This window comes from Hemiscyllium ocellatum, chromosome 4 (assembly GCF_020745735.1).
Source record: "Hemiscyllium ocellatum isolate sHemOce1 chromosome 4, sHemOce1.pat.X.cur, whole genome shotgun sequence".
Classification (NCBI taxonomy): domain Eukaryota; kingdom Metazoa; phylum Chordata; class Chondrichthyes; order Orectolobiformes; family Hemiscylliidae; genus Hemiscyllium; species Hemiscyllium ocellatum.
The window spans coordinates 2,279,094-2,305,210 of NC_083404.1; the positions used below are offsets into that span (position 1 = coordinate 2,279,094).

A 26,117-nucleotide genomic window follows, 5' to 3' on the forward strand; every position below is an offset into this window, starting at 1 on the left:
GAAGATGTGGAAAAGTAGCTTCCCCTGGAGGGAGAGTCTAGGATCAGAGGGTATATCTCAGAGTAAAGGATCACACTTTTAAGATAGAGATGAGGAGGAATTTCTTCTCAGAGTGAGAAAGAATGCCTTAGATTCACTAAAGAAAGCTTTAGGTATATTCAAGGTTGAGAGAGGGGTTTTTAATCAGGAAAGGAATCAAGGATTATGGAAAGTGAAGTTGAGGGTTAGCCGAACAGCCATGATCTCATGGAATGCTGAAGGAGACTGGAGTGGCTGAATGATGTTTGCTCCTATACATTATGTTGTAAAACCTATCACGGCACATGTCACATGCTAACACTAACTTCCATACAGCGGTCACAATGCCAGGTTTTAGTAATGCACCATTTTCGAAAGAACGGAATCTCTTACACTGGGCTTTGGCTGTAGTTTGAGGTGAGTTATGGTTAACACACCAGCTGTCACAGGAAGTCAAACACAGGATATATAAAGCACTCAATGGCTCTACAAAGTAAAGAGACAATAATGTTATCTTTTACAAATTGCTAACTGTAAACAATAAATACAAAGTGCTGGAAAAGACTCCTAACACCTGCTGTTTTTCAACCATTAGGAAAGAAAAGCTCGTTATTCTTTGCTAAGGTCATTTAAGCTTCATCTGTTTACAATATGCTCAGAGCTGCCAAGGCATTGCTCATATTTACGTTTCACTCACTTCAAATGGTGAGAAATGGAAATAACACTACAGGTTGGTCCTGGAGAGGAACTCATCACAGTTCAATGGTGGGTCAGACATTTTCTACTCACCTTGTTCAAAGATGGTATGACACACCTTTGGAACAGGTGGGATTGAACCTGGGTTTCCTGGCTCAAAGGTTAGAGGCACTAGCACTGAGACACAAGAGCCCCTAGTACTGGGTAAGAAGGTTCTTCACTCACCAGTAATCAAGTCCCCTAAGTGACCAATTACTGGCTACTTTGAGGGTCTGAACTTCCCAATCAATCAATCAGCTGGTGAAAAACAATGGGACTGATTCACCCAACTGAAAATAAAAAAGCTTCCAGGTACCAAAGTGCACCGACCTGATGACAATCTGAGCCAGAGATGAAAGGTAATCGTATGGACTCTGAAAGCCACCATCCTACCCTTGTTTCCAACCTAATTGACCCTATCCATATGCAACAAAACAACAATATACCTGCCCAGCCACCAGCAGGTCTCCTGAGGAAGGCAACTTAACCAGCCGGATTTAGGACCCAAGGCTGGCAACTTCTGATTGGCTAGCAACTCTGGTCATTGGGTGACATACGTTCCCTTATTCAGCTGTCAGCTGTAAATGAACAGATTGGCAGGTGATTGGGTAAGTGTTCCAGCAATGGGAGGGTTTGGTCTGTTACCTCCAAATATACTTGTAACATTCCTTTTAAACAAAGGGAACGTTCTGACTGCATCCATATCTATGATCTAGAGACAGTCGGTCAATCTAACATTTTATAAATCCTTACTTTGGAAATAAAAACAAATCTGACTCCAGGAAGAGAGACAGTCAAAAAAAACCTGCAGGTGCTGGAATCCAAAGTAGACAAGCAGGAGGCTGGGAGAACACAGCAAGGCAGGGAGCATCAGGAGGGAGAGGGGACACAGCAAGGCAGGCAGCATCAGGAGGGAGAGGGAACACAGCAAGGCAGGCAGCATCAGGAGGGAGAGGGAACACAGCAAGGCAGGCAGCATCAGGAGGGAGAGGGAACACAGCAAGGCAGGCAGCATCAGGAGGGAGAGGGAACACAGCAAGGCAGGCAGCATCAGGAGGGAGAGGGAACACAGCAAGGCAGGCAGCATCAGGAGGGAGGGAACACAGCAAGGCAGGCAGCATCAGGAGGGAGAGGGAACACAGCAAGGCAGGCAGCATCAGGAGGGAGAGGGAACACAGCAAGGCAGGCAGCATCAGGAGGGAGAGGGAACACAGCAAGGCAGGCAGCATCAGGAGGGAGAGGGAACACAGCAAGGCAGGCAGCATCAGGAGGGAGAGGGAACACAGCAAGGCAGGCAGCATCAGGAGGGAGAGGGAACACAGCAAGGCAGGCAGCATCAGGAGGGAGAGGGAACACAGCAAGGCAGGCAGCATCAGGAGGGAGAGAAATCATTGTCTAATGCATTGTCTAACCCGAGGAGTCACCCTGATTCTGATTTAATCTAAAATTATCTTGGGGCAGGGATTCACACATTAATCGATTGAAACCTGCACCTCTATTTAACTGATTAAAGAGTTAATCATCATTTAAGTTTGTTCAATACAAAGGGTCATACAACTTATGCAAATGATCTTTTACTATAAACTCTATGCCTTATGCATTCTCTCTCAGTAGCAGCCGCACTCTGAAAGCTTCTCATTTTAAATAAACCTGCTGTCGTGTGATGTTAGATCTTCTATCTTGGCAATGTGCCCCTTAACAGACAATGACCAAGTGAAAAGGCTGAATTAAAACTACGTTTATTACAATATATCCCTGAGTGTACTTTGGAGATGGAATTATACAATTATATACATGACAATAAGAAATAGTTGCAATTATGATTACATTGTTCTTCTACCTTTGTACTTTATCGTAGAATGTTTTTCTTTTTTAAAACAAGGTCAAGGAACATTTAAAGGAGAGACAGCTAGATGCAGATTTTTCTTTATTCATTCACAGGATGTGGACACTGTGCAGCTCAGTGGCAGACAACCACATTGCTGTGGGTCTGAACTCACAAGTAGGTCAGACTAGGTAAAGGCAACTGCTTCCTTCCCCAGACGGACCTTAGTTAACCAGATGGGATTTCTCGGAAAATCGGCAGTGGCTTCATGGTCATCGTGACCACACAGCAGAATCATAGATCCTCTATAGTGTGCAAACAGGCCATTCGGCCCATCACTTAAAACATGACCTGGGTCAGGTGGTCTTGAAACAGGGATAAAACTGAGGTAAAACTATTAAAATAAGGTATTCCAAAATTTAGTAAATAGAGGATGGTCCCAGATAATGAAGCCTGTGAAAAGACAGCCCACTCTTAGTTTGAGTGAGGGGATGGGGATTGAATTACTGCTAATTCTCTTAAAAATGCCATAGTTTGGTTCCCACGCGATCTCACCTTATAAGAAAATCACGCAATGCCAACACCATTTAAACTATTGGGGCCAGAATCATTATAAGCAACATGGATAGGGAAAGTTCATGGTCTACAAATAAATCGGTCTAAATTCTGTATTCTAGCCCTCTTGAAATGAATGCTGACATTGCATTTGCCTTCGTAACCTCCAGCTGAGCTTGTATGTTAATCTGAAGAGAATCCTGAACTAGTACTCCCAAGTCCCTTTCTGCTTCAGATTTCTGAAGCCTTTCCCCATTTAGAAAATAGTTTACACACCTATTCTTCCATCCAAAGTGCAACACCTCACTTTCCCACAATGTATTCCACCCGCAATTTCTGTACCCACTTTCCTAGCCAAACCAAGTCCTTCTGCAGCCTCCCTACTTCCTCAACCTCCACCTACCTTTGTCAACTGCAACTTAGCAACAATTCCCTCAGTTCTCTCACCCAGATCATTCATGTACAATGTGGATAGTTGTGATACCAACACAGACCCCTGAGGAACTTCACTAGTCACTGGCTGCCATCTTGATAAAGACCCCTTTATCCCCAATCTCTCTGCCTTCTGCTAGTCAGCCAATCCTCTGTCCATGCCAGTACCTTGTCCCTAACACCATGGGTTCTTATCTTATTTAGCAGTCTCCTGTGCAGAACCTTGTCAAAGGCCTTCTGGAAATCCAGATATTCACATGCACTGGCTCTCATTTGTCTAACTTGCTCATCACCTCCTCAAAGAATTCGAACAGATTTGTCAGGCGTGACCTCTTCTTGAGAAAGCTGTCTCAGTCCCATTATACCATGCACTTCCAAATGCTCCACAATCTCATCCTTAATAATAGACATTAAATCTTACCAAAGATTGAGGTCAGGCTAACTGACCTCTTGTCTTCTGCCTCCCTCCCTTCTTAAACAGGTCACATTAGCCATTTTCCATCCTCTAGGACCCTTCCTGACTCCAGTGATTCCTGAAAGATCACCACAATGTCTCCACTATTTTCGCAGATATCTCCTTTAGATCCCTGGGGTGTAGTCCATCTGGTCCAGATGATTATCCACCTTCAGATCCTCAGCCTCCCCTTCTCCTTAGTGGTGGCCATTATACTCACCTCTGCCCCCTGACTCTACTGAAGGTCTACGGAGGTAAAAACAATGGCTGCAGATGCTGGAAACCAGATTCTGGATCAGTGGTGCTGGAAGAGCACAGCAGTTCAGGCAGCATCCGAGGAGCAGCGAAATCAACATTTCGGGCAAAAGCCCTTCATCAGGAATAAAGGCAGTGAGCCTGAAGGGTGGAGAGATAAGCTAGAGGAGGGTGGGGATGGGGAGAAAGTAGCATAGAGTACAATGGGTGAGTGGGGGAGGGGATGACAGTGATAGGTCAGGGAGGAGAGGGTGGAGTGGACAGGTGGAAAAGGAGATGGACAGATAGGACAAGTCCAGCAGCCAGTGACTAGTGAAGTTCCTTAGGGGTCTGTGTTGGTATCACAACTATCCACATTGTACATGAATGATCTGGGTGAGAGAACTGAGGGAATTGTTGCTAAGTTGCAGATGGAAGTTTGGAACTAGGGCGAGGTGGGGGAAGGGGAAATGAGGAAACTGTTGAAGTCCACATAGATGCCCTGGGGTTGAAGTGTTCCGAGGCAGAAGATGTGGCGTTTATCCTCCAGGTGTCTGGTGGTGAGGGAGCGGCGGTGAAGGAGGCCCAGGACCTCCATGTCCTCGGCAGAGTGGGAGGGGGAGTTGAAATGTTGGGCCACGGGGCGGTGTGGTTGATTGGTGCAGGTATCCCAGAGATGTTCCCTAAAGCGCTCTGCTAGGAGGCGCCCAGTCTCCCCAATGTAGAGGAGACCACATCGGGAGCAACGGATACAATAAATGATTAGTGGATGTGCAGGTAAAACTTTGTTGGATGTGGAAGGCTCCTTTAGGGCCTTGGATAGAGGTGATGGAGGTCTGGGCGCTGGTTTTACAATTCCTGCGGTGGCAGGGGAAGGTGCCAGGATGGGAGGGTGGGTTGTAGGGGGGCCTGGACCTGACCAGGTAGTCACGGAGGGAACGGTCTTTGCAGAAGGCGGGAAGGGGTGGGGAGGGAAATATATCCCTGGTGGTGGGGTCTGTTTGGAGGTGGCGGAAATGTCGGCGGATGATTTGGTTTATGCGAAGGTTTGTAGGGTGGAAGGTGAGCACCAGGGGTGTTCTGTCCTTGTTAAGGATGGTGCGGGACACCCGCACCAATCAACCACACCACCCTGTTGCCCAACATTTCAACTCCCCCTCCCACTCTGCCGAGGACATGGAGGTCCTGGGCCTCCTTCACCGCCGCTCCCTCACCACCAGACGCCTGGAGGAAGAATGCCTCATCTTCCGCCTCGGAACACTTCAACCCCAGGGCATCAATATGGACTTCAACAGTTTCCTCATTTACCCTCCCCCCACCTCACCCCAGTTCCAAACTTCCAGCTCAGCACTGTCCCCATGACTTGTCCGGACTTGTCCTACCTGCCTATCTCCTTTTCCACCTATCCACTCCACCCTCTCCTCCCTGACCTATCACCTTCATCCCCTCCCCCACTCACCCATTGTACTCTATGCTACTCTCTCCCCACCCCCACCCTCCTCTGGCTTATCTCTCCACCCTTCAGGCTCACTGCCTTTATTCCTGATGAAGGGCTTTTGCCCGAAATGTCAATTTTGCTGCTCCTCAGATGCTGCCTGGACTGCTGTGCTCTTCCAGCACCACTAATCCAGAATCTACTAAAGTTCTGGAATGTTCCTGGTGTCTTCTATTGTGAAGACTGACGCAAATAAATTTCCCAGAAGCTGTGTTGGTGGGATTTGAACCGACATGCCGAGAGTATTAAGTTGATCTATCAGGACTGTTAGGACAGTGACATTACCACTAAGCCATCCTGACCCCCAATAAGTCTCATGGACAATGTAAAATCCCCAGCCATCTGTCACACTGCCCTGGATTTTATACTTTGTGAAGGATGAGTAAATATCACAATTCGAATTGAAATACAACAGTTGATTGCAGCAAACTGACCAAGAGCAGGCAGATATCGCAGAAGGAAGGATGAAATCTAAACTAATAGAATTGGAACTTCAGAATCAATGTTCCCGTGACCAGCTGATCAAGTCCGTAAATGACTGAGCCACTGATGAGCACTTTCACAAACTCCATGCTCTATGAAAGAGACCCTCAAAAGGAGCAGACCAGAAAGAAACTCGAGGAGAGACATTGATGGGAAGAGTATTGATGAATAAGACAAGAAAATCTGTCCCAAAGCAACAGTTAGTCATCTCAGATTAGCAATCTGCTGATGGGTGCCACATGGTTTAGCGGAAACAGAATTGTTTAAATTTCTCCATAAAAATGGCGGGAGTTAGAGGTTGTGTCAACCTCAGTAAGTCATCCCTAAAAAGTACTAAATCTCCAATACTCATCAATTATTCTCAGAATCACGTTCCACGTTTTTAAAAGTCACTTGTTTTGGGAACAAAAAGTTACTTGCTGTGCTGTTCAAATTACTGGCTATGATGGACACTGCTGCTACCATCATCTTTATGTTTAAGGAAGTACAGGGTCTGCTTGTTCTAGTGTGGTCACAAAACTACTGCCTGGTCTAACTAGAAGAGTCTCCTGTAGGTGATGGAATATGTTAACAATTAGTTACATTGATCTGACAGACACAGATGTTAGGTCTCACTCCTTCAGAATCTTAAGCTGTCCTGCCCACAAGTCCATATGGGATCACAACTCATGACACTGACCCCCTCAAACAATACACAGTGCGGCCATCATCCCATTAAATATTTACCTATTCTTGAGTGCAGCAAACATGACTTATTCTGATGTCTCCAGTGGGAAATTGTGAATAATTACATTAAGATCAGAAAACTGCATCAATTTCAGTATTACATCAGCAAGAACTATTATAACACATCCTGGGGAGGACAGGAGTGTCTTTGACAACAAATTTCACATTTCCACGTTTTAACGCACGTACAACGGAAGTAATGTCTTATTTTCTCCATAAAAACAGAAACACCGAGTCTCACCGTCACAGTGCACCCCAACACCCCAGGCCTCACCGTCACAGTGCACCCCAAACCCAGGCCTCACCGTCACAGTGCACCCCAACACCCAGGCCTCACCGTCACAATGTACCCCAAACCCAGGCCTCACCGTCACAGTGCACCCCAACACCCCAGGCCTCGCCGTCACAGTGCACCCCAACACCCCAGGCCTCGCCGTCACAGTGCACCCCAACACCCCAGGCCTCGCCGTCACAGTGCACCCCAAACCCAGGCCTCGCCGTCACAGTGCACCCCAACACCCCAGGCCTCGCCGTCACAGTGCACCCCAACACCCCAGGCCTCGCCGTCACAGTGCACCCCAAACCCAGACCTCGCCGTCACAGTGCACCCCAACACCCCAGGCCTGACTGTAGTTGCACCAATGGTAGTGAGAAGGCACAGGATGTTCCAGGCCCAGCTTTACCTCATGAACTGGGAGGTCACTTCAGTAACTACATACTACACACAGCCACACAGGAAAGAAAATACCTGACTGTTGTTACTTTAGCCTTTGGTGAGAATTACATTTGTTCTTTACAAAAATGTATTTAGTAAAAGACTCTTAATATTCTTTCAGCTGCTGAGGTTTCACTCTGTGCTCGACTTGGTAAATGTGAAAGTAATTCTGCTTCGATTTGAAAAAGGAGGGAAGAGGGCCAGACTGAGATTGGACTTTCCTGTCAGAGTGTAAGTATCTCCCCACGGCTGCAGAAGAACTTGCAAAGTTAGAGCTGACCATCCATTTACCAAGGTTCAAGAGGGAATCAACAAAACCGACAGAGCTAGTTGGAGGAGTAAATTACAAAGCAGAACCTCAAACATAAATCTCTGGACTGTTACATAAACCAGACCCCAATAACGAATCAGTTGAAGGTTAAATGTGTGGATTAAAAAAAAAGTGTGGTGTAGGAGTTGTAGATTTTTCATTTTGTAGACCACTGGCACACATAATGGAAATGGAGGAACTATTTATAAAAACATAGGAGCAGTAATTAGGCCATTCAGCCCATCGAGACTGGTCTGCTGTTCAATCATGGCTGATAAGTTTCTCCAGGTGAAAGGGAGGACTGTGGATGCTGGAGATGAGATTCAAGGTTAGAGGGGTGCTGGAAAAGCACAGCAGATCCTGATGAAGGGCTTTTGCCCGAAATGTCAGCTTTCCTGCTCCTTGGATGCTGCCTGCCCTGCTGTGCTTTTCCAGCACCACTCTAATCTTGACTGATAAGTTTCTCACCCCATTATCCTGCTTTCTCCCTGTAACCCTTGATCCCCTTGACAATCAAGAACCTATCTACCTCCGTCTTAAATACACTCACTGACCTGGCCCCAACAGCCTCCTGTGGCAGTGAATTCCACAGATTGACCACTCTCTGGCTGAAGGAATTCCTCCTTGTCGCCATTCTAAAAGGCTGTGACGTCGGGTCCTAGTCTCTCCTACCAATGGAAGCATCTTCCCAACATCCACCCTGTCCGGGCTGTTCAGTATTCTGTTTCAATTCAATCCTCGCTCATCCTTCTAAACTCCACCGAGTATAGACCCAGAGTCTTCAAATCTTCGTCATATGTTAAGCTTTTCCTTCCTGGGACCATTCTCATGAACCTCCTCTGAACACACCCCAGGCCCAGTACATCCTTCCTGAGATATGGGGCCCAAAACTGTACACACAATACTCCAAACGTGGTCCGACCAGAGCCTCAGAGGTACACCCCAGCCTTTATATTCAAGTTCTCTCAAAGTAAATGCCATCATTGCATTTGTCTTCCTAACGACTGACTCAACCTGCAAGTTTACCTTGGGATTTCTAGTCCAGGACTCTCAAGTCTCTTTGCACTTCAGGCTTCTGAATTTTCTCTCCATTTAGAAAATAGTCCATGTCTCTTTCCTTCCGACCAAAGTGCATGATTTCATACTTTCCCACATTGCACTCCACCTGCCACTTCCTTGCCCATTTTCCTAACCTGTACAAATCCTTCTGCAGCCTCCCTGCCTCCTCAAATGCTACCTGTCCCTCTACCTGTCTTTGTATCACCTGCAAATTTAACCAGAATGCCCTCAGTTCCTGCATCTAAATCATTAAAAAAAGGTATAAAGTGAAAAGTTGTGGTCCCAACGCTGACCTTTGTGGAACACCACCAGTCACCAGCTGTCATCCTCAGAAGGGACAGACTCTGCTTAAAAGTGAGTTGGAACCAGTCCCAGTGTGTCCCAGTGCCTGGGCTCATGTGTATATTTGACAGTGCTTTTCACAAACTTGGTGTAGGTGGGCAGAGCTTCAGGAGAGGCTTGATTCAAAAGCAGCAAGAGAAAAAAAAAAGTGTGACATGGCACTACAGCAAAGATTCAACTGTTTATCCCTTTTCTTTTAAAATCAGGGATTTTATGCTTTATTTTCATTTTAGTTATCTCTACTTTAAGCACCCTAAAATATTTCGAATCCTTGTCACTTTGCAACAATATTTCTGTAATATCTATTAGTACAGATTAACTTCTGTCAATGCATAATTTTTTTCACTTGGAGGAGCTGGTGTTGGACTGGGGTGGACAAAGTTAAAAAAATCACCAGGTTATCATCCAACAGGTTTATTTGGAAGCACTAGCTTTCAGAGCGCCACAACCACCTGATGAAGGAGCTTCGCTCCGAAAGCTACTGCTTCCAAATAAACCTGTTGGACGATAACCTGGTGTTAAGACCACAAGACCATAGGAGTGGAAGTAAGGCCATTCGGCCCATCGAGTCCACTCCGCCATTCAATCATGGCTGATGGGCATTTCAACTCCACTTACCCGCATTCTCCCCGTAGCCCTTAATTCCTTGTGACATCAAGAATTTATAAGTGTTGTGAGATTTATAATTTTTTGAGAATGCTTTGAGCAACTGGTTATATAAAGAACAAAGAATATTCCAGCTCAGGAACAGGCCCTTCGGCCCTCCAAGGCTGTGCCGATCCAGACCCTCTATCTAAACCTGTTGCCCATTTTCTAAGGATCTGTATCCCTCTCCTCCCTGCCCATTTTTCTGTCGAGATACATCTTAAATGACGCAATCATGCCTGTCCCTACCACCTCCACTGACAACGCATTCCAGACACCTACCACCCGCTCTGTAAAGAACTTTTCCCCCTCACCTTGACATCATGACCCCTAGTAATTGAGTCCTCCACTCTTGTGGGGGTGGGAGGGGAGACGAGTTTCTTGCTATCCACCCAGTCTACACCTCTCATGGTTTTGTCGGCTTCAATCAGGTCCCCCCTCAACCGCCTTCTTGCCGATGAAAATAAACCTAATCTACTCAACTTCTCATGGCGAGCCCCCTCCATACCAGGCAACATCCTGGTGAGCCTCCTCCTCCTCCTCTGCACCCTCTCCAAAGTGTCCACATCCTTTTGGTAAGTGGCGACCAGAACTGTGCACAGTATTCTAAATGCAGCCGAACCAAAGTCCTATACAACTGTCACATGACCTGCTAACTCTTGTACTCAGCACCCCATCTGATGAAGGAAAGGATTCCATATGCCTTCTTGAGCACTCGATTGACAGCATTGCCACCATCAGGGAACAGTGGACCTGAACACCCAGATCTCTCTGTACATTAAATTTTCCTCAGGGCTTCTCCATTTACTGTATAGATTGCTCTTGAATTGCATCTTCCAAAATCCATCTTCTCCCATTTGTCCAGATTGAACTCCATCTGCCATTTCTCTACCCAGCTCTCCAATCTATCTATATTCAGCTGTATTCTCTGACAGTCCCCTTCACTATCTGCTACTCCACCAATCTTAGTATCATCTGTAAACTTGCTAATCATACCACCTATACTTTCCTCCAGATCATTTATGTATATCACAAAAACAGTGGCCCCAGCACGGATCCCTGTGGGACACCACTGGCCATAGGTCTCCATTTGGAGAAATGCCCTTCCACTACTACACTGTCTCCTCTTGCCCAGCCAGTTCTCTATCCATCTAGCTAGAACACCCTGGACCTCCATGCGACCTCACTTTCTCCATCAGCCTACCATGGGGAACCTTACTGAACACCTTACCTGAAGTCCATGTATATGACATCTACAGCCCTTCCCTCATCAATCAACTTGGTCACTTCCTCAGAGAATTCTATTACGTTTGGAAGACATGACTTTCCTTGCACAAAACCATGCTGCCTATCACTGATAAGCCCCATTTTCTTCCAAATGTAAGTAGATCCTATCCCTCAGTACCTTCTCCAGCAGCTTCCCTACCACTGACATCAGGCTCACTGGGCTATAATTACCTGGATTATCCCTGCTACCTTTCTCAAGGGGGTCATCAGCAATTCTCCAGTCCTCCCGGACCGCTGGAGCAATTGTGAGCCTGGGGGCAGAGCGGGGTATTCTCACTGCTTAACAGGCCCTCAGAACCTCGCCTCTCAACCACAGTGCATCACCCAAACATGTTCCTTCCCCCAATCTCCCACACATCCTGCATCGCTACTCACACACACTGTGTACAGTCCTCAAAAGCAAATGGTTGATTATTTTAAAAACAGCTGTTGAAAAAAAACCTTGACAATCTGAAACTCATGATTCCTGATGAAGGGCTTTTGCCCGAAACGTCGAATTTCCTGTTGCTTGGATGCTGCCTGACCTGCTGCGCTTTAACCAGCAACACATTTTCAATCTGAAACTCATACAACAGCTGATGTCAAATCAAAAGAATTGAACAAATTGGAGGAGCGAGAGAGAGCGAGAACTGCCCACATTAAAGGTGTTACGCTGACTGTTAAACTCGAGCTAACACAGACTTGTCCACATTTAATAATATAAATGTCTTTCAGCTGTCCCAGCACTAGGTGGAGCAGTTGTACCTCTTTGCTCTAACAGGTCCATTTATGTGGATGGCACAACAACATCTCAGATATTTCTAATATTGAGTCATGTAGAGCCAGAGGTGTACAGCATGGAAACAGACCCTTCGCTCTAACCAGATATCCTAAATTAATCTAGTCCCATTCACCAACATTTGGCCCATATCTGTCCAAACCCTTCCTATTCATATACCCATCCAGATGCCTTATAACTGCTGTAATTGTACCAGTCTCCACCACTTCCTCTGGCAGCTCATTCCATACACGTACCACCCTCTGTGTGAAAACATTACCCCTTCGGTCTCTTTTATATCTTTCCCCTTCTCACCCTAAACCTATGCCCTCTAGTTCGGGACTCCCCCATCCCAGGGAAGACTTTGCTTATTTAACCTATCCATGCCCCTCAGAATTTTGTAAACCTCTAAAGTCACCTCTCAGCCTCTGACGCTCCAGGGAAAACAGCCCCAGCCTGTTCAGCCTCTCCCTGTAGCTCAAATCCTCCAACCCTGGCAACATTCCTGTAAATCTTTTCTGAACCTTTTCAAGTTTCACAATATCTTTCGATAAATAAAATGTCACAAGACACTTCACACGGATCATTGTAATGTCTATTTTTTAAAAAGATGGGTCACATTCGGACATATTTGTTCAGATGACCAAGTGCCAGGGTAAGCTGGCAGTTCACAGCCATAGATGAAGTGTTTCGGTGATCAGGTTTCCTGGCACCACATCCTCCATGGCCTGAGGAAAATTCTCATATAAATTACCACTTTTCACCTCACTAGTTGCTGAGATGTTGGACATGCCCCATGGGGACTAAGGTGGAAGCACTCAGTACTGCTGGGACCCACCAACGTACACTCCTCTGACACCATATTTAAACCCAGCTGCACACCACCCCAGCTTTGCAGATCAGGAACATCCACTCTCCCTCACTCACTAATGGTGATGCTCCTCTCAGAGAATGGTCTAAGAGGAAGGGTGACCTTACTGCCCATTTCCAAACCAGGGATCTGGAGGTGAGCAGGGCAATGCTTCTCCCTCCTGACCACCAAAAGATGACAATGCCAGAGTGGACAAAAATGGTATCATGGGTATTGGAAAATCAGGCAGAAACAGATATTAGCATCGGGCAGTTTGCCAGGAGCTGGAGAAGCTGGAATAAAGAATGGAGACATCCAAAAAAGGGGTTTAGAGCGGTGTTTTCCTGGAAAGGTTGGTGCCCGCTGTGCACAAGATCCAGAGGAATGTTCACTGTCTGCTGGGTGTGTGCATGGAGCATAGTGTCCATATTATCAGCAGGGTGAAGGGAGGGGGTAACAGACCCCTGAGACAGGATGCTGCCAGAGGTGGAATCACAAAAGTATACCAGGAGTTTATTCTCAAAACATTCCAGTGGGACTCAGACTTTCCATTGCCTCCCCTCCCCTCCCCTCCCCATCCCACCCCTAACCCCATGCCGGTGATCCCAAAGTCTAATGGATTACAGGCAGTGAACCTGAATCTGGGGAGGAGTCAGTCCATCGCCCTGGGGTCTCTAAGGCCCCATCCTCACCTAGTGACCAGAGTTCACTGCCAATCGTGAAGCAGGCTTCCTTCCCTCTACCAGGAGGAGCTGACAGACGAACACAAACAGTTAAAGTCACATCCTTATCAATATTCATGAGATTAAAATCACATCCAGAAGCAGGATAGGCCACTTGCCCAACTGCAGTCTTCACCAACTGCCCCCTGCAGCATTCTACGTCACCGCCTGCCCTCCGAGTCACCCCCTGCGTGACCTCCCCTCCCTCTGCTGCCCTCCACGTCACCCCCTGCCCTAGCTTCCCTCGTGTCACTCCCTCCCCCAGCTGCCCTCTGCATCACCCCCCTCCCCGTCACCCCCCCTTGCCCTCCGTATCACCACCTCCCCGTCACCCCCCCACCCTCCGTATCACCCCCTCCCTGTCACCCCCTGCCCTAGCTGCCCTCCGAGTCAAACCCCTGCCCTCTGCCTCTCAGTTCTAAAGGATCATCCCTTCACCAGGACGCTGTGCCCTCAAGTCTTAGTCTGTCCAACTGGTGGAAACATCTTCTCCATGCCCCCTCTCTCTCCAGGGTCCCAGTATTCTGGGAGTTTCAGTCAGATTCCTTCCAAAATTCATCTAGTGCAGACCCAGAGTCCTCATACGGCAGACCCTACATCCACAGGATCATTCTTAGAAAGATTCTCTGGACCCCCTCCAATGCCAGCACATCCTCCCTTAGATACAGGGCCCAAAACTGCTCACAATGTTCCTAATGGAGTTTGGTCAGAGCCTTGTACAGTCTCAGTGTATCCCTGCCCCTGTATTCCAGTCCTCTTGAAATGAATGCCAACATTGCATTTGCAGGTTCGGTTGGCAGTTAGGAAGACACGTTAACCTGAGCAGCATCCTGAACAAGCACTCCCAACTCATTGTGCTTCAGCCATCAATGATGGATCATGTTGTGCCATCACAGTATGGGATCGAGGCTTCACAAAGGGGCCAGAGTCAGGGGTTGATAGCAGCCCTCAGTCTGTGCCTTTATCCAGTTGTATATCACACAACCAGAAGTTGTCATTTCACATTGCAGTTAGAATTCTAACCATAAACCACACAGAAACCCACAACCCCAAGGGGAAGGCACGGTGGCACAGTGGTTAGCACTGCTGCCTCACAGCGCCTGAGACCCGGGTTCAATTCCCGACTCAGGCGACAGACTGTGTGGAGTTTGCACGTTCTCTCCGTGTCTGTGTGGGTTTCCTCCGGTTTCCTCCCACAGTCCAAAGGTGTGCAGGTCAGGTGAATTGGCCATGCTAAATTGCCTGTAGTGTTAGGTATGGGTGGGTTGCGCTTCGGTGGGTTGGTGTGGACTTGTTGGGCCGAAGGGCCTGTTTCCATACTAAGTAATCTAATCTAAAGGCTTCCTTCCACATCCATGGCCTTGCATAGCTACACTCTCATTCTGAGAGAATCTGGAAGTTGCATTGTGTCATCTTGCAGAACTTGCTAAAGGAACATCGTTGGAAAGTTCCAGATTCTCATGACACTTGTTTAGTCTACGTGACAAGGAGGCAATTAGTGTGCACCAGGATTGCAAGGCCATAGTTTTACACTTGCATTCTTGGACAATAAGTGACATGTCAATGGTGTACAATCTGAAGAAAAGTGAGTAATATTTCTGAATAGCTGCAACTGCCGCTGGAGGTTCTCAACCATTTTGTTTGAAGTCATTGTGCAAAGTTCACTTTTCATTGGATGGAGCAAGATTCCATCTCAGTGAGCGAGAGTGTGAGAGCGAGAGTGTGAGAGAGCGAGATTTGTAGGCTCCAGTCACCTACAACCTCCCCCCAGTCATTGGGTTCCAAAGAACAATATGTCACAGCAACATGCCCTTCAGCCCAATAAGATTGTGCTGACATGTCTTTCTAAACAATAAACATTTTGCCTTTATTAGTTTGTCCTTTATTAGGACACAGCTTAAAAATATGGTGTAGACCATTTAGGACAGAGATGAGGAGAAACTTCTTCACCCAGAGAGTGGTGGCTGTGTGGAATGCTCTGCCCCAGAGGGCAGTGGAGGCCCAGTCTCTGGATTCATTTAAGAGTTGGATAGAGCTCTCAAGGATAGTGGAATCAAGGGTTATGGATATAAGGCAGGAACAGGATACTGATTAAGGATGATCAGCCATGATCATATTGAATGGTGGCGCAGGCTCAAAGGGCTGAATGGCCTACTCCTGCACCTATTGTCTATTGTCTATAGTATTGACAAAGGGCCTCACCCACTTCCCCTGACTCCACACAAATTCCTTCCTTTGTCCTGGGTAGACCGATCCTTCCTGAGCTACTCTGCTAGGCCCTGTATATGTATAAAATGTCTTGGGGTTTCCTTTCAGCCTGTTTGCCACGGATATTTGATGGCCCCTTTTAGTCCTAATTCTCTGTTTGAGTTCATTCCTGTTAGCTTTGTATTCTTGGAGGGATCTATCGTAAACCTGACAGTTGACTCCTTTTGCTTTTGGACTAAGCTCTCAAATTTCTCTCATCATCCAAAGTTCCTGAATTTTACTATCCCCCTATCTTTCATTTTGACAGGAACATGCTGGTCCTGAATTCTGAACAAATAGCCTTTTAAAGATTCCCACGTGCCAGATGTAGAGTTACCCTCAAAGAGCCACCCAGAGTCTACATTCCCCAGTTCCTGCCTATTTTGTAGTCGCTAGTTTTCCCCCAGTTTAGTTCTTTCACCCAAGGACCACTCTTAACCTTATTCAAAAAGGTTACTTAAAACTTAGAGAATTATGGTCACTGTTCCCCACTAAAACTCCAATCACTTGGCCAGGCTCATTCCCCAGTACCAGGTTTGATATGGCCCCTTCCCTATTTGGGTGATTTACATATGGTTTAAAAAAAATCCTTGATGCACCTAACAAAATCCCTCCATCCACATCCCTGGCACTGAGCAAGTCCCAGTCAATGGAGGAGAAATTAAAATCTTGTTTCTTTAAAACTTTTTTCCCCACCATCTTCCCCCTTTGTTCCCATTCCAGAGGCCTGAAAGAGCTTTGAACTCCATCTATTTCTGTTCAATTCCTTAACATTAACAGCAATACGCCCATTTGACCTCCAACCAATGATTTTACACATTCCCACATCCATGATGCCCCTACACTCTTCCCAGGTCAGAGTTCTTATGAGCCCACTGACCACCCCCTTGTTCATAGATCCCAGTTGTATCCCATTCGCTGAGATCCCAGTCTGGTCCCAGCATGCAACTGCTTCCTAACACAATGACTGTCGCCTCAGATCAAATGCAATGATACCCAAACCCATCTCAAGTTGCACATGTTCTCCAGGATTCCAGATCCAAACTTATTAACCACTGTCCATATCTGACCATGGTCCACCCAGAGAGAGGCAGTTTAGATTGACCTCTCAAATTCCCAGGCTGCTTTCACCTGACTGTCATGCAAGTCCCAGATGATAATGACTCCGTCTTACAACAGTCCAGGGACCGGAGGGCTTTAGTGATCAGGACTAACACCGCACACTAGAATCGGATGGGATTGTTTCTGGTTGTGGTGAGACCTGATTGACTGTGGTGGCTTTTCACACCATGAAAGGACACTTCCACTTTGACACTCACACATGGTCACTTCCTGTGGCTGTGATACTGACATAACAAACATGGTGTTGTTCAGTGACATGTCCACCCCCTGTCAAACTGTTCAGCTCTACCCACCATCACAGACTGCCTACTTTCCCCTCAAGGGAGCTGAAACAGGCTGGGTGCCCTGTCACTCCAACAAGACTAATGTGCTGAAGAAGTAGTGAACCAGAGACTGGCAACAACTGAGTAGTGTGGGGGAGACAATGGCCCAGTGGTCTATCACTGCACTATTAATCCAGAGATCCATGTAATAGTCTGGGGACCTGCGTTCAAATCCCACCACAGGAGATGGTGGAATTAGAATTCAATAAATATCTGGAATTAAGAGGCTGACCAGAAGCCCATTATTGATTTTCGGAAAAACTAATGTTTCACTCATGTCCTTCAGGGAAGGAAACTGCCATCCTTACCAGGTCTGGCCTACATGTGGCCCCACAGCTAACAGAAATGTAAGTTGACTCTTCACTGTCCCCTGGTCAATTATGGACAGGCAGTGAATACTGGCCAGCCAGCGACATCTACATCCTGGGAATTAATTTTCAAAAGCACAAGCTAGGAGCCATCGAATGCTGGTCTACAGCAGTTGGAAAGTGTCCGATGTGGGTGCAGGTTGTTCTGCGCAAACAGCCATAAGACACAGGAGTATAAGTAGGCCATTCTGCCCATAGAGTCCACTCCACAATTCAATTAGATCATGGCTGATCTGAATCCTCAGTATCAAAGACTTCTGCACCATTACCTGTTACACTCCTAAACCAACTTCTTCCAAACTTCAATACTGGCATCTACTCAGCAATGTGGAAAATTTCCCAAGGTACATCCTTTACAGAACAAGCAGGACCAATCAAACCCAGTCAATATCAACAACATCTCCATCAACATAGTGCTACCAATCAACAACATCTCCATCAACGTAGTGCTACCAATCAACTTGGTTACAGGACCATTGAGCTCCTGACCTCATCTTAACCTTGGTTCAAAGAGGAAAGAGCTGGTCTCCAGAGCCACAGTGAGGGGCACTGCCCTTGACATCAACGCCATATTCAACTGCGTGTAATCAAGAAGCTCAAGCAAGATTCTATGGGAGTCAAGTGAAAATGCTGTGCTAGTTAAATGGTTGTGGGAGGTCAGTTATTACAGCCCCAGGACATAACCACCAGGAGTTCCTCAGGATAGTGTCCAAGGCCCAACCATCTCCAGCTGCTTCATTAATGACCTTACGTCCATCATAAATGTCAAAAATGGGAATGGTCATTGAACATTGATGATTGCACACCACCATTCACAACACCACAGACACTGAAGTAGTCCATGTTCAGATGCAACAAGATCTGGATAGTATCCAGGCTCGGGCTGACAAATGGCAAGTAACATTCATACCACACAAATGCCAGTCTATGACCATCTCAGACTGCCCATTGGCATCACTGAATCCTCAATATCAACATCTTGGGAGTTATCATTGACCAGAAATTCAACTGGACTCACCACATAAACAGAGTGGCTACAAGTGCAAGTCAGAGGCTTGGAATACTGCGGTGAGTAACTCACCTCCCGACTCCCCATCTACAAGGCACAAGGTGTGTGAAGGAATACTCCTCACTTGCCCTGGACGGGTGCAGCTCCAACAATACTCAAGAAGCTGGTCAACCCATCCAGGAGAAAGTAACATAATCTGCCAACTCTTGTACTCAATACCCCATTCAATGAAGGAAAGCATGCCGTATGCCTTTTTGACCACTCATCGTCCTGCATTGCCACCTTCAGGGAACAAAGGACTTGGACACCCAGATCTCTCTGTACATCAATTTTCCCTAGGGCTTTTCCATTTACCATATCGTTCACTCGCGAATTGGATCTTCCAAAATGCAATGCCTCTCATTTGGCAGGATTGAACTCCTTCTGCCATTTCTCTGCCCAACTCTCCTATCTATATTCTGCTACATTCTCTAACAGTCCCCTTCATCATCTGCTACTCCACCAATCTTAGTGTCATCTGCAAACTTGCTAATCAGACCATCCAAACCTTCCTCCAAATCATTTATGTAGATCACAAACAGTGGTCCCAGCATGGATCCCTATGGGACACCACTGGTCACACATCTTAGTTTTGAGAAACTCCCTTCTACTAGTACGGTCTCCTCTTGCCCAACCAGGTCTCTATCCATCTGGCTAGAACACCCTGAACACCATGCAACTTCACCTTCATCAGCCTACCATGGGGAACCTTATTAAATGTCTTACTAAAGTCCATGTATAGGACATTGACATCCCTTCCCGCATCAAGCAACGTTATCACCTCTTCAATAGGTTTGTAAGACATGACCTTCCCTGCACAAAACCATGTTATCCATTTTATTCCAAATGGGGATAGATCCTATCTCTGAGTATCTTCTCCAGCAGCTTCCCTACCACTGACGTCAGACTCACTGGTCTATAATTACCTGGAGTATCCCTGCTACCCTTCTTAAACAAGGGGACAACATTAGCAATTCTCCAGTCCCCTGGGACCACCCCCATTTTCAAGGATGCTGCAAAGATATATCTGTTAAGGCCCCAGCTATTTCCTCTCTCATTTCTCTCAGTAACTCAAGATAGATCTCATCTGGACCTGGGAACTTGTCCACCTTAATACCTTTTCAAATACACAAATACACATTCCTTATACTGACTTGACCGAGAGTAATCAAATATCTATCCCGAACTACAACATCCGTCATGTCCCTCTCCTCGGTGAATACCGATGCAAAGTACTCATTAAGAATCTCACCTATTTTCTCTGACGCCATGCATATCTTTCCTCCTTTGTCCTTGAGTGGGCTAACCTTTTCCCTAGTTACATAGAAAAGTACAATACAGAACAGATCCTTAGGCCTATGATGTTGTGCTGAAGTTTAACCCTAATGTAAAATATAGTAACAACCTACACATCCCTCAACTCACTGCTATCCACGTGCATGTCCAGCAGTCGTTTAAATGTCCCCAATGACTCTGCTTCCACCACCACCGCTGGCAACACGTTCCATGCATTCACAACACACTGCGTAAAGAACCTACCTCTAACATCTCCTTTATACCTTCCTCCCAATATCTTCAAAGTATGACCCTCGCACTAGTCAATCCTGCCCAGGGGAAAGGTCTCTGGCTATTGACTCTATCCATGCCTCTCATTACCTTGATCAGGTCACCTCTCTTCCTCCTTCTCTTCAGAGAGAAAAGTCCGAGCTTATTCAACCTTTCTTCATAAGATAAGCCCTCCAGTCCAGGCAGCATCCTGGTAAACCTTCTTTGCACCCTCTCCAAAGCCTCTGTATCTTTCCAAAAGTAGGACGACCAGAACTGGACACAATATTCCAAGTGTGGTCTCACTAGGGACTTGTAGAGCTGCAGCAAAACCTTGCGGCTCTTAAACTCAATCTCCCCCTGTTAATGAAAGCCAAAGCTCCATATGCCTTCTTAACAACCTTATCCACTTGGGTGGCAACTTTGAGGGATCTATGCACTTGAACACCAAGACCCCTCTGTTCCTCCACACTGCCAAGAATCCTGTCTTTAATCCTATATTCAGCATTCAAGTTCAAAATGCAACACTTCACATTTATCCAGGTTGAACTCCATCTGCCATTTCTCAGCCCAGCCCTGCATCCTGTCTATGTCACGCTGTAGCCTGCAATAGCCCTCTACTATCGATGACACCTCCAACCTTTGTCATAAATCTCCAACCTTTGTGTTACCTCTTGCTCCTTACATACAACTAAAAAGCCTTCGCATTTTCCTTAACCCTGTTTGCTAAAGATATCTCATGACCTCTTTTAGCCCGCTTAATTCCTCACTTCAGATTGGTCCTACTTTCCCGATATTCTTCCAAAGCATCATCTGTTTTCAGTTGCCTTGACCTTATGTACGCATCCTTCTCCTCTTAGTTTCACAATTTCACCTGTTATCCATGATTCCCTAATCTTGCCATTTCTATCCCTCATTTTCACAGGGACATATCTGTCCTGCACTCTAATCAACCTCTCTTTAAAAGCCTCCCACATATCTATTGTGGATTTACCCTCAAACAGCTGCTCCCAATCCACATTCCCCAGCTCCTGCCAAATTTTGGTACAGTTGGCCTTCCCTCAATTTAGCACTCTTCCTTTAGGACCACTCTAGTCTTTGTCCATGAGTATTCTAAAAGTTATGGAATTGTGATCACTGTTCCTAAAGTACTCCCCTACTGAAACCTCAACCACCTGGCCAGGGTCATTCCCCAACACCAGTTCCAGTATAGCCCCTTCCCAAGTTGGACTATTGGCATACTGCTCTTAAAAAAAAAACCCTCTTGGATGCTCCTTACAAATTCTGCTCCATCCAGACTTCTAACACTAAGTCAATCCCAGACAATGTTGGGAAAGTTAAAATTTCCTATCACCACCGCCCTGTTGCTCCTACATCTTTCCATAATCTGTTTACATATTTGTACATCTATCTCATGCTCGCTGCTGGGAGGCCTGCAGTACAATCCCAACATGGTGACCACACCCTTCCTACTTCTGAGCTCTGCTCATATTGCCTCACTGCTCAAGTCCTCCATAGTGCCCTCCATCAGCACAGCTATGATATCCTCTTTGACCAGTAATGCAACTCCTCCACCCCTTTTCCCTCCCTCTCTATCCTGCCTGAAGCATCTATATCCTGGGATATTTAGTTGCCAATCGTGCCCTTCCCCCAGCTAAGTCTCAATAATTGCAATAAATAGTTCAACAGTATTTTCAAGGGCAGCTAGGGATGGGCAATAAATTTTGGGTTAGCCCTGAACCCCTAAATGATTTTTTTTTGTGAAAAGCATAAACATTTTTAACCAGATGTTTATATTTTTAAAAATTAACATTTTGTTTCCTTTCTCACTTATAAAATTAGCATTATTGAAGTTCAGTCTGGTTCAAATGTGCTGTCAATTGGCATTAGGTTCACAAACATCCTGAGAGCAGTCTTCCCCAGTGGAAGATTAAGGTAGTTGGGATTGTTATTAATTAATGTCTATTTTCATCATATTGTCCTGCTTTCTAAAACGAGATCCCATTCCCTCAGGACTGAATGACCTATTTAATAGGTACAGGCAAAATAACACTATTTAATTTCCTTTCTCTTTCTACAGAATATTCCTGCAGCATTTACAGTCATGAGTATATATTTAGCATGAACAAAACAGTGTAACAAGACAATGAGGCTACAAAAATGTACCACTAATGAATATGCAAAAAGGTGATTAATTTCAATTTATTCATATCATTTTAGTGACAGAGATATTCGTTCTAATAATGTGTACTTATACCATGTTTTTTAGCATCAAAGAACAGTGCTTCACAGAACCATTATCCTGCAACATTAGATGAAGAGCTCATGTTCGAAATGCTGACTGTCCTGCTCCTCGGATGCTGCCTGACTGACTGTGCTTTTCCAGCACCACACCAACTACTGAATCACAATGGTGTTATGGGGATGGATGGTCCAAAGCTTAGTTACAGATGGGGTTTTTAAAAAGGAGCATCTTAAAAGGAAATGAGAGCGAGAGAAAAATTAAGGAATTCCAAAGATTAGAGTCAAAGTAGTATAAAAAGCCACAGTCCCTGATGGTGACAATTAAAATCAAATGGTAATATCTGACAGTTTATAGAGTCACAACACAGAAATAGCCAGCCCCTCGATCCAACTCGCCCATAACAACCAATGTAGTAGGGCTGAGGAAAATTAAAGGAGGTGGTGAAGAACAAAGGCCATGATAGAACTCAACAAACAGACAGGAATTTTAAAACAAGATGCAGAATCTGCAGGGTGATGGGATTTCAAGCAAGTTAAAAATACATGGACAACAGAGGGTTTTAATGATTTTGAGTTGATGGAGATCAGAATGTCAGAGACTGGACAATAATGCGACTGAGTAGCCCAAAGTTAAAAAGGCAAAGACATTGAATGAGAGAAGTTACAATATATCAAAAAGGCCACACAGTCCATGTACGAGAACCTGCTAACCACTCAACCCACTTTCTCACACCTGGTCCATGGCACTTCAGCTGAAGATTCAGATCAAGATTTTCACCTCAATCTTCAAACCAGGCAGTGAATCCCAAGCAGTCACCATGCTCTGGGTCAAAGGGTTTTTTTTCTGATGGCCCTTATTAATTACTTTAAATCTCTACCCCCAATCACCAACCTTTCCTCTAGAGGAGAAACAGGTCCTCCCTGCCTATTCTATCCAAGTCCTTCCTTACTGTGAAACTCAATTACATTATCTACAGCCTCCTCTGTTTTGAAGGAGAAAGAAGTCTGGCCTCTCCAATCTTTCATTTGCAGCTTTCAAGCCCCAAAATATTCTTATAGCCCCTCTGGAACAATGATGACCTTCCTTTTTAGTAAAGGAAAATATTACCCTCTCTTAACAAAATTAAAATGAAGTCTCCTGGATTAACCCAGTGCCTATCCAAATAGGAGAGCTCTTCTGACACCAACAATTTGATAAATTCTGATTGGACATGCTCACCATTTGTTGTTCCAGAAATGTGCACATGGTTGAGTGAAAAAAATTTTCAATAATCTACTTTAACAGTTTTTCTTTGTACCAATCACCAAGGTAATGGCTTAATCTTCTCAATGTTCAACCACACAGAATTTCTGCTGATTACGTACAGGCTGCTGTACAATAATTTAGTGACAGTGGAGTGATTGAGAGGGGCATTGTAGAGGTGGAGCTGGTATCATCAGCATACATCCAAGTTGTTTTTACTTCATTCATGGGACATGGGCATCATTGGCTGGGCCAGTACTTAATGCACTTTCACATCTCAATTTGTTGTGAAAAGAGTGTTTAATAAAGGCAGGTCAGCCTTTTCTCTCTCTCTTCTCTACAAGATAATCCAGGAATAAAGTATATTACTGTTTAAAGATTACTGTCACAGATGTGACATCTGTGTATTATGCAAACTCATCTAGAAATAGAAATGTTTTCAAAAACTTTAACAATAGCACAGCAACCTGTAACTAAACAGCATAGATGGCTTCACGTTCACAGATATATTTTTGGTCTATTTGTAAAACAGCAAGAAAGATTTTGTCTGAGGATTACCTGGAAATGATTCTGTTTAGCATCAGCATTTCCTATTGGAATGCAGCTCTGACAATTCGATCACTGAGAGGCTGAGTTGGTCTAAAATTGTCTCCTAAAATCCCATCACATCCTTCAGGTAGCTCGGCTCCTTTAACGTGAGATCGTACTCTTCGGAACTCTTCTATCTGGGATGCAAAATACAGTCAGATTCAAACAAACTGCATTTATATGACGACGTCTTTCTTCCTTCATGGGAGGTAGGCATTCCTGGAGAGGAACTGAAGCCTTTCAACTGAAGGCTTCACCAGGAAATTTCAGGGGCTGGCTAAAAGTCCACCACATTTCTGTGGGTCTGGAGTCTCACAGAGCAGCCTGGGTGAGAACGTCAGATTTTCCACTCTTAAAAAAAAATTTGTGAACCAGATAGATTCGTGACAAATGAGTAATAATGATAGTCATCATCTCTGCAATTTAACTTCATATTCCAGATTTTTATTAAATTAAGTTTAAATTCTACCAGCTGCCACTGAAGCATTCTGTAGGGTCATCGAACCCAAAGCATCAACGGTTTCTCCCTGCACAGATGTTACCAGACCTGCTGAGCAGCATTAAGTCACCATCTCCCCTGTTACCCTTCTTATACAATGGGACAGCATCGACTATTCTCCAGTCTTCTGGGACCGCACCCAAGGCCAAAGATGATACAAAGATGTTGGTCAATGCTCCAGCAATTTGTTCTCTTACATCCCTCAGTATTCTGGGATAGATCCCATCAGAACCCAGGGACATATCTACTTTCGTACTTTAAGACACAAAATACTTCTTCCTTTTTAATAGCCACTTGCTTAGAGATTCACTCCCTTCCCAGAGATCTTCCTCCACCAATACCTTCTCTTTGGTGAATAGATAAGATTAGATTACTTACAGTATGGAAACAGGCCCTTCGGCCCAACAAGTCCACACCGACTCTCTGAAGAGCAACCCATCCAGAACCATTCCCCTACATTCAGCCCTAACGAATGCGCCTAACACTACGGGCAACTTAGCACGGCCAATTCACCTAACCTGCACATCTTTGGACAATGGGAGGAAACCTGAGCACCCAGAGGAAACCCACGCAGACACAGACAGTTGCCAGAGGCAGGAATTGAACCCAGGCCCCTGGTGCTGTGAGGCAGCAGTGCTAACCACTGAGCCACTGTGCTGCCCTGACACAAGTATTAGTTTAGGACCTCACCTACCTCTTCTGGCGCCACACACCGATTCCCTCCTCAGTTCTTGAGTGGGCCACCCCTTTCCCTGGCTACCCTCTTGCTTTCTATACAAGTATAGAAAAAAAAACTCAACTCTCCCCTTCAGTTGATGAATCAGTAATCTCCCCCTCATATTAAAAACCACTAAGAAACAACTGAGGGTATAAGGATACAGAATGTTCTCAGGACCTTTAATGTTCATCGTTAAGAGGGGCTCTGCAGTAGCACTGACTGAGCTGGCTGTATCCAAAATAACAGCTGCAAAACATCGCCTGAGAAAGCTGGAACCAACTGTCAATGTAACCCTGCCCTTACTAGTTTGCAGACTGATTGGAGTTACAATGACACACAGTCGAGAGTAGAGACTCAGTCCAGCCCAGGAGGGGCTTTCACACGGTGACTCTGACCTGCTGAAAATAATTCAAACTAATCTAACTATTCCAAACTAGGAACCAGTGAGACTCTGCGGACTATCAGCAGAATTGTAACCTCATGGCCACACACACACACACACACACACACACACACTTACCATCTTGC

At 45.6% G+C, this 26,117-nt stretch overlaps 1 protein-coding gene across 4 annotated transcripts in view; it reads right to left on the reverse strand.

The window, feature by feature from the left end:
• The window catches only part of ca8 (carbonic anhydrase VIII), a 69,147-nt gene that overhangs the window by 8,291 nt on the left and 34,739 nt on the right, over positions 1-26,117 (reverse strand). For all 4 annotated transcript variants that reach the window (XM_060824085.1, XM_060824083.1, XM_060824086.1 and 1 more), the window contains exon 9: positions 24,343-24,509. In XM_060824085.1, coding sequence (XP_060680068.1) covers positions 24,375-24,509 — 135 coding nt within the window. In that variant the 3' untranslated portion in view covers positions 24,343-24,374. The remainder of the gene's footprint in view (positions 1-24,342; positions 24,510-26,117) is intronic.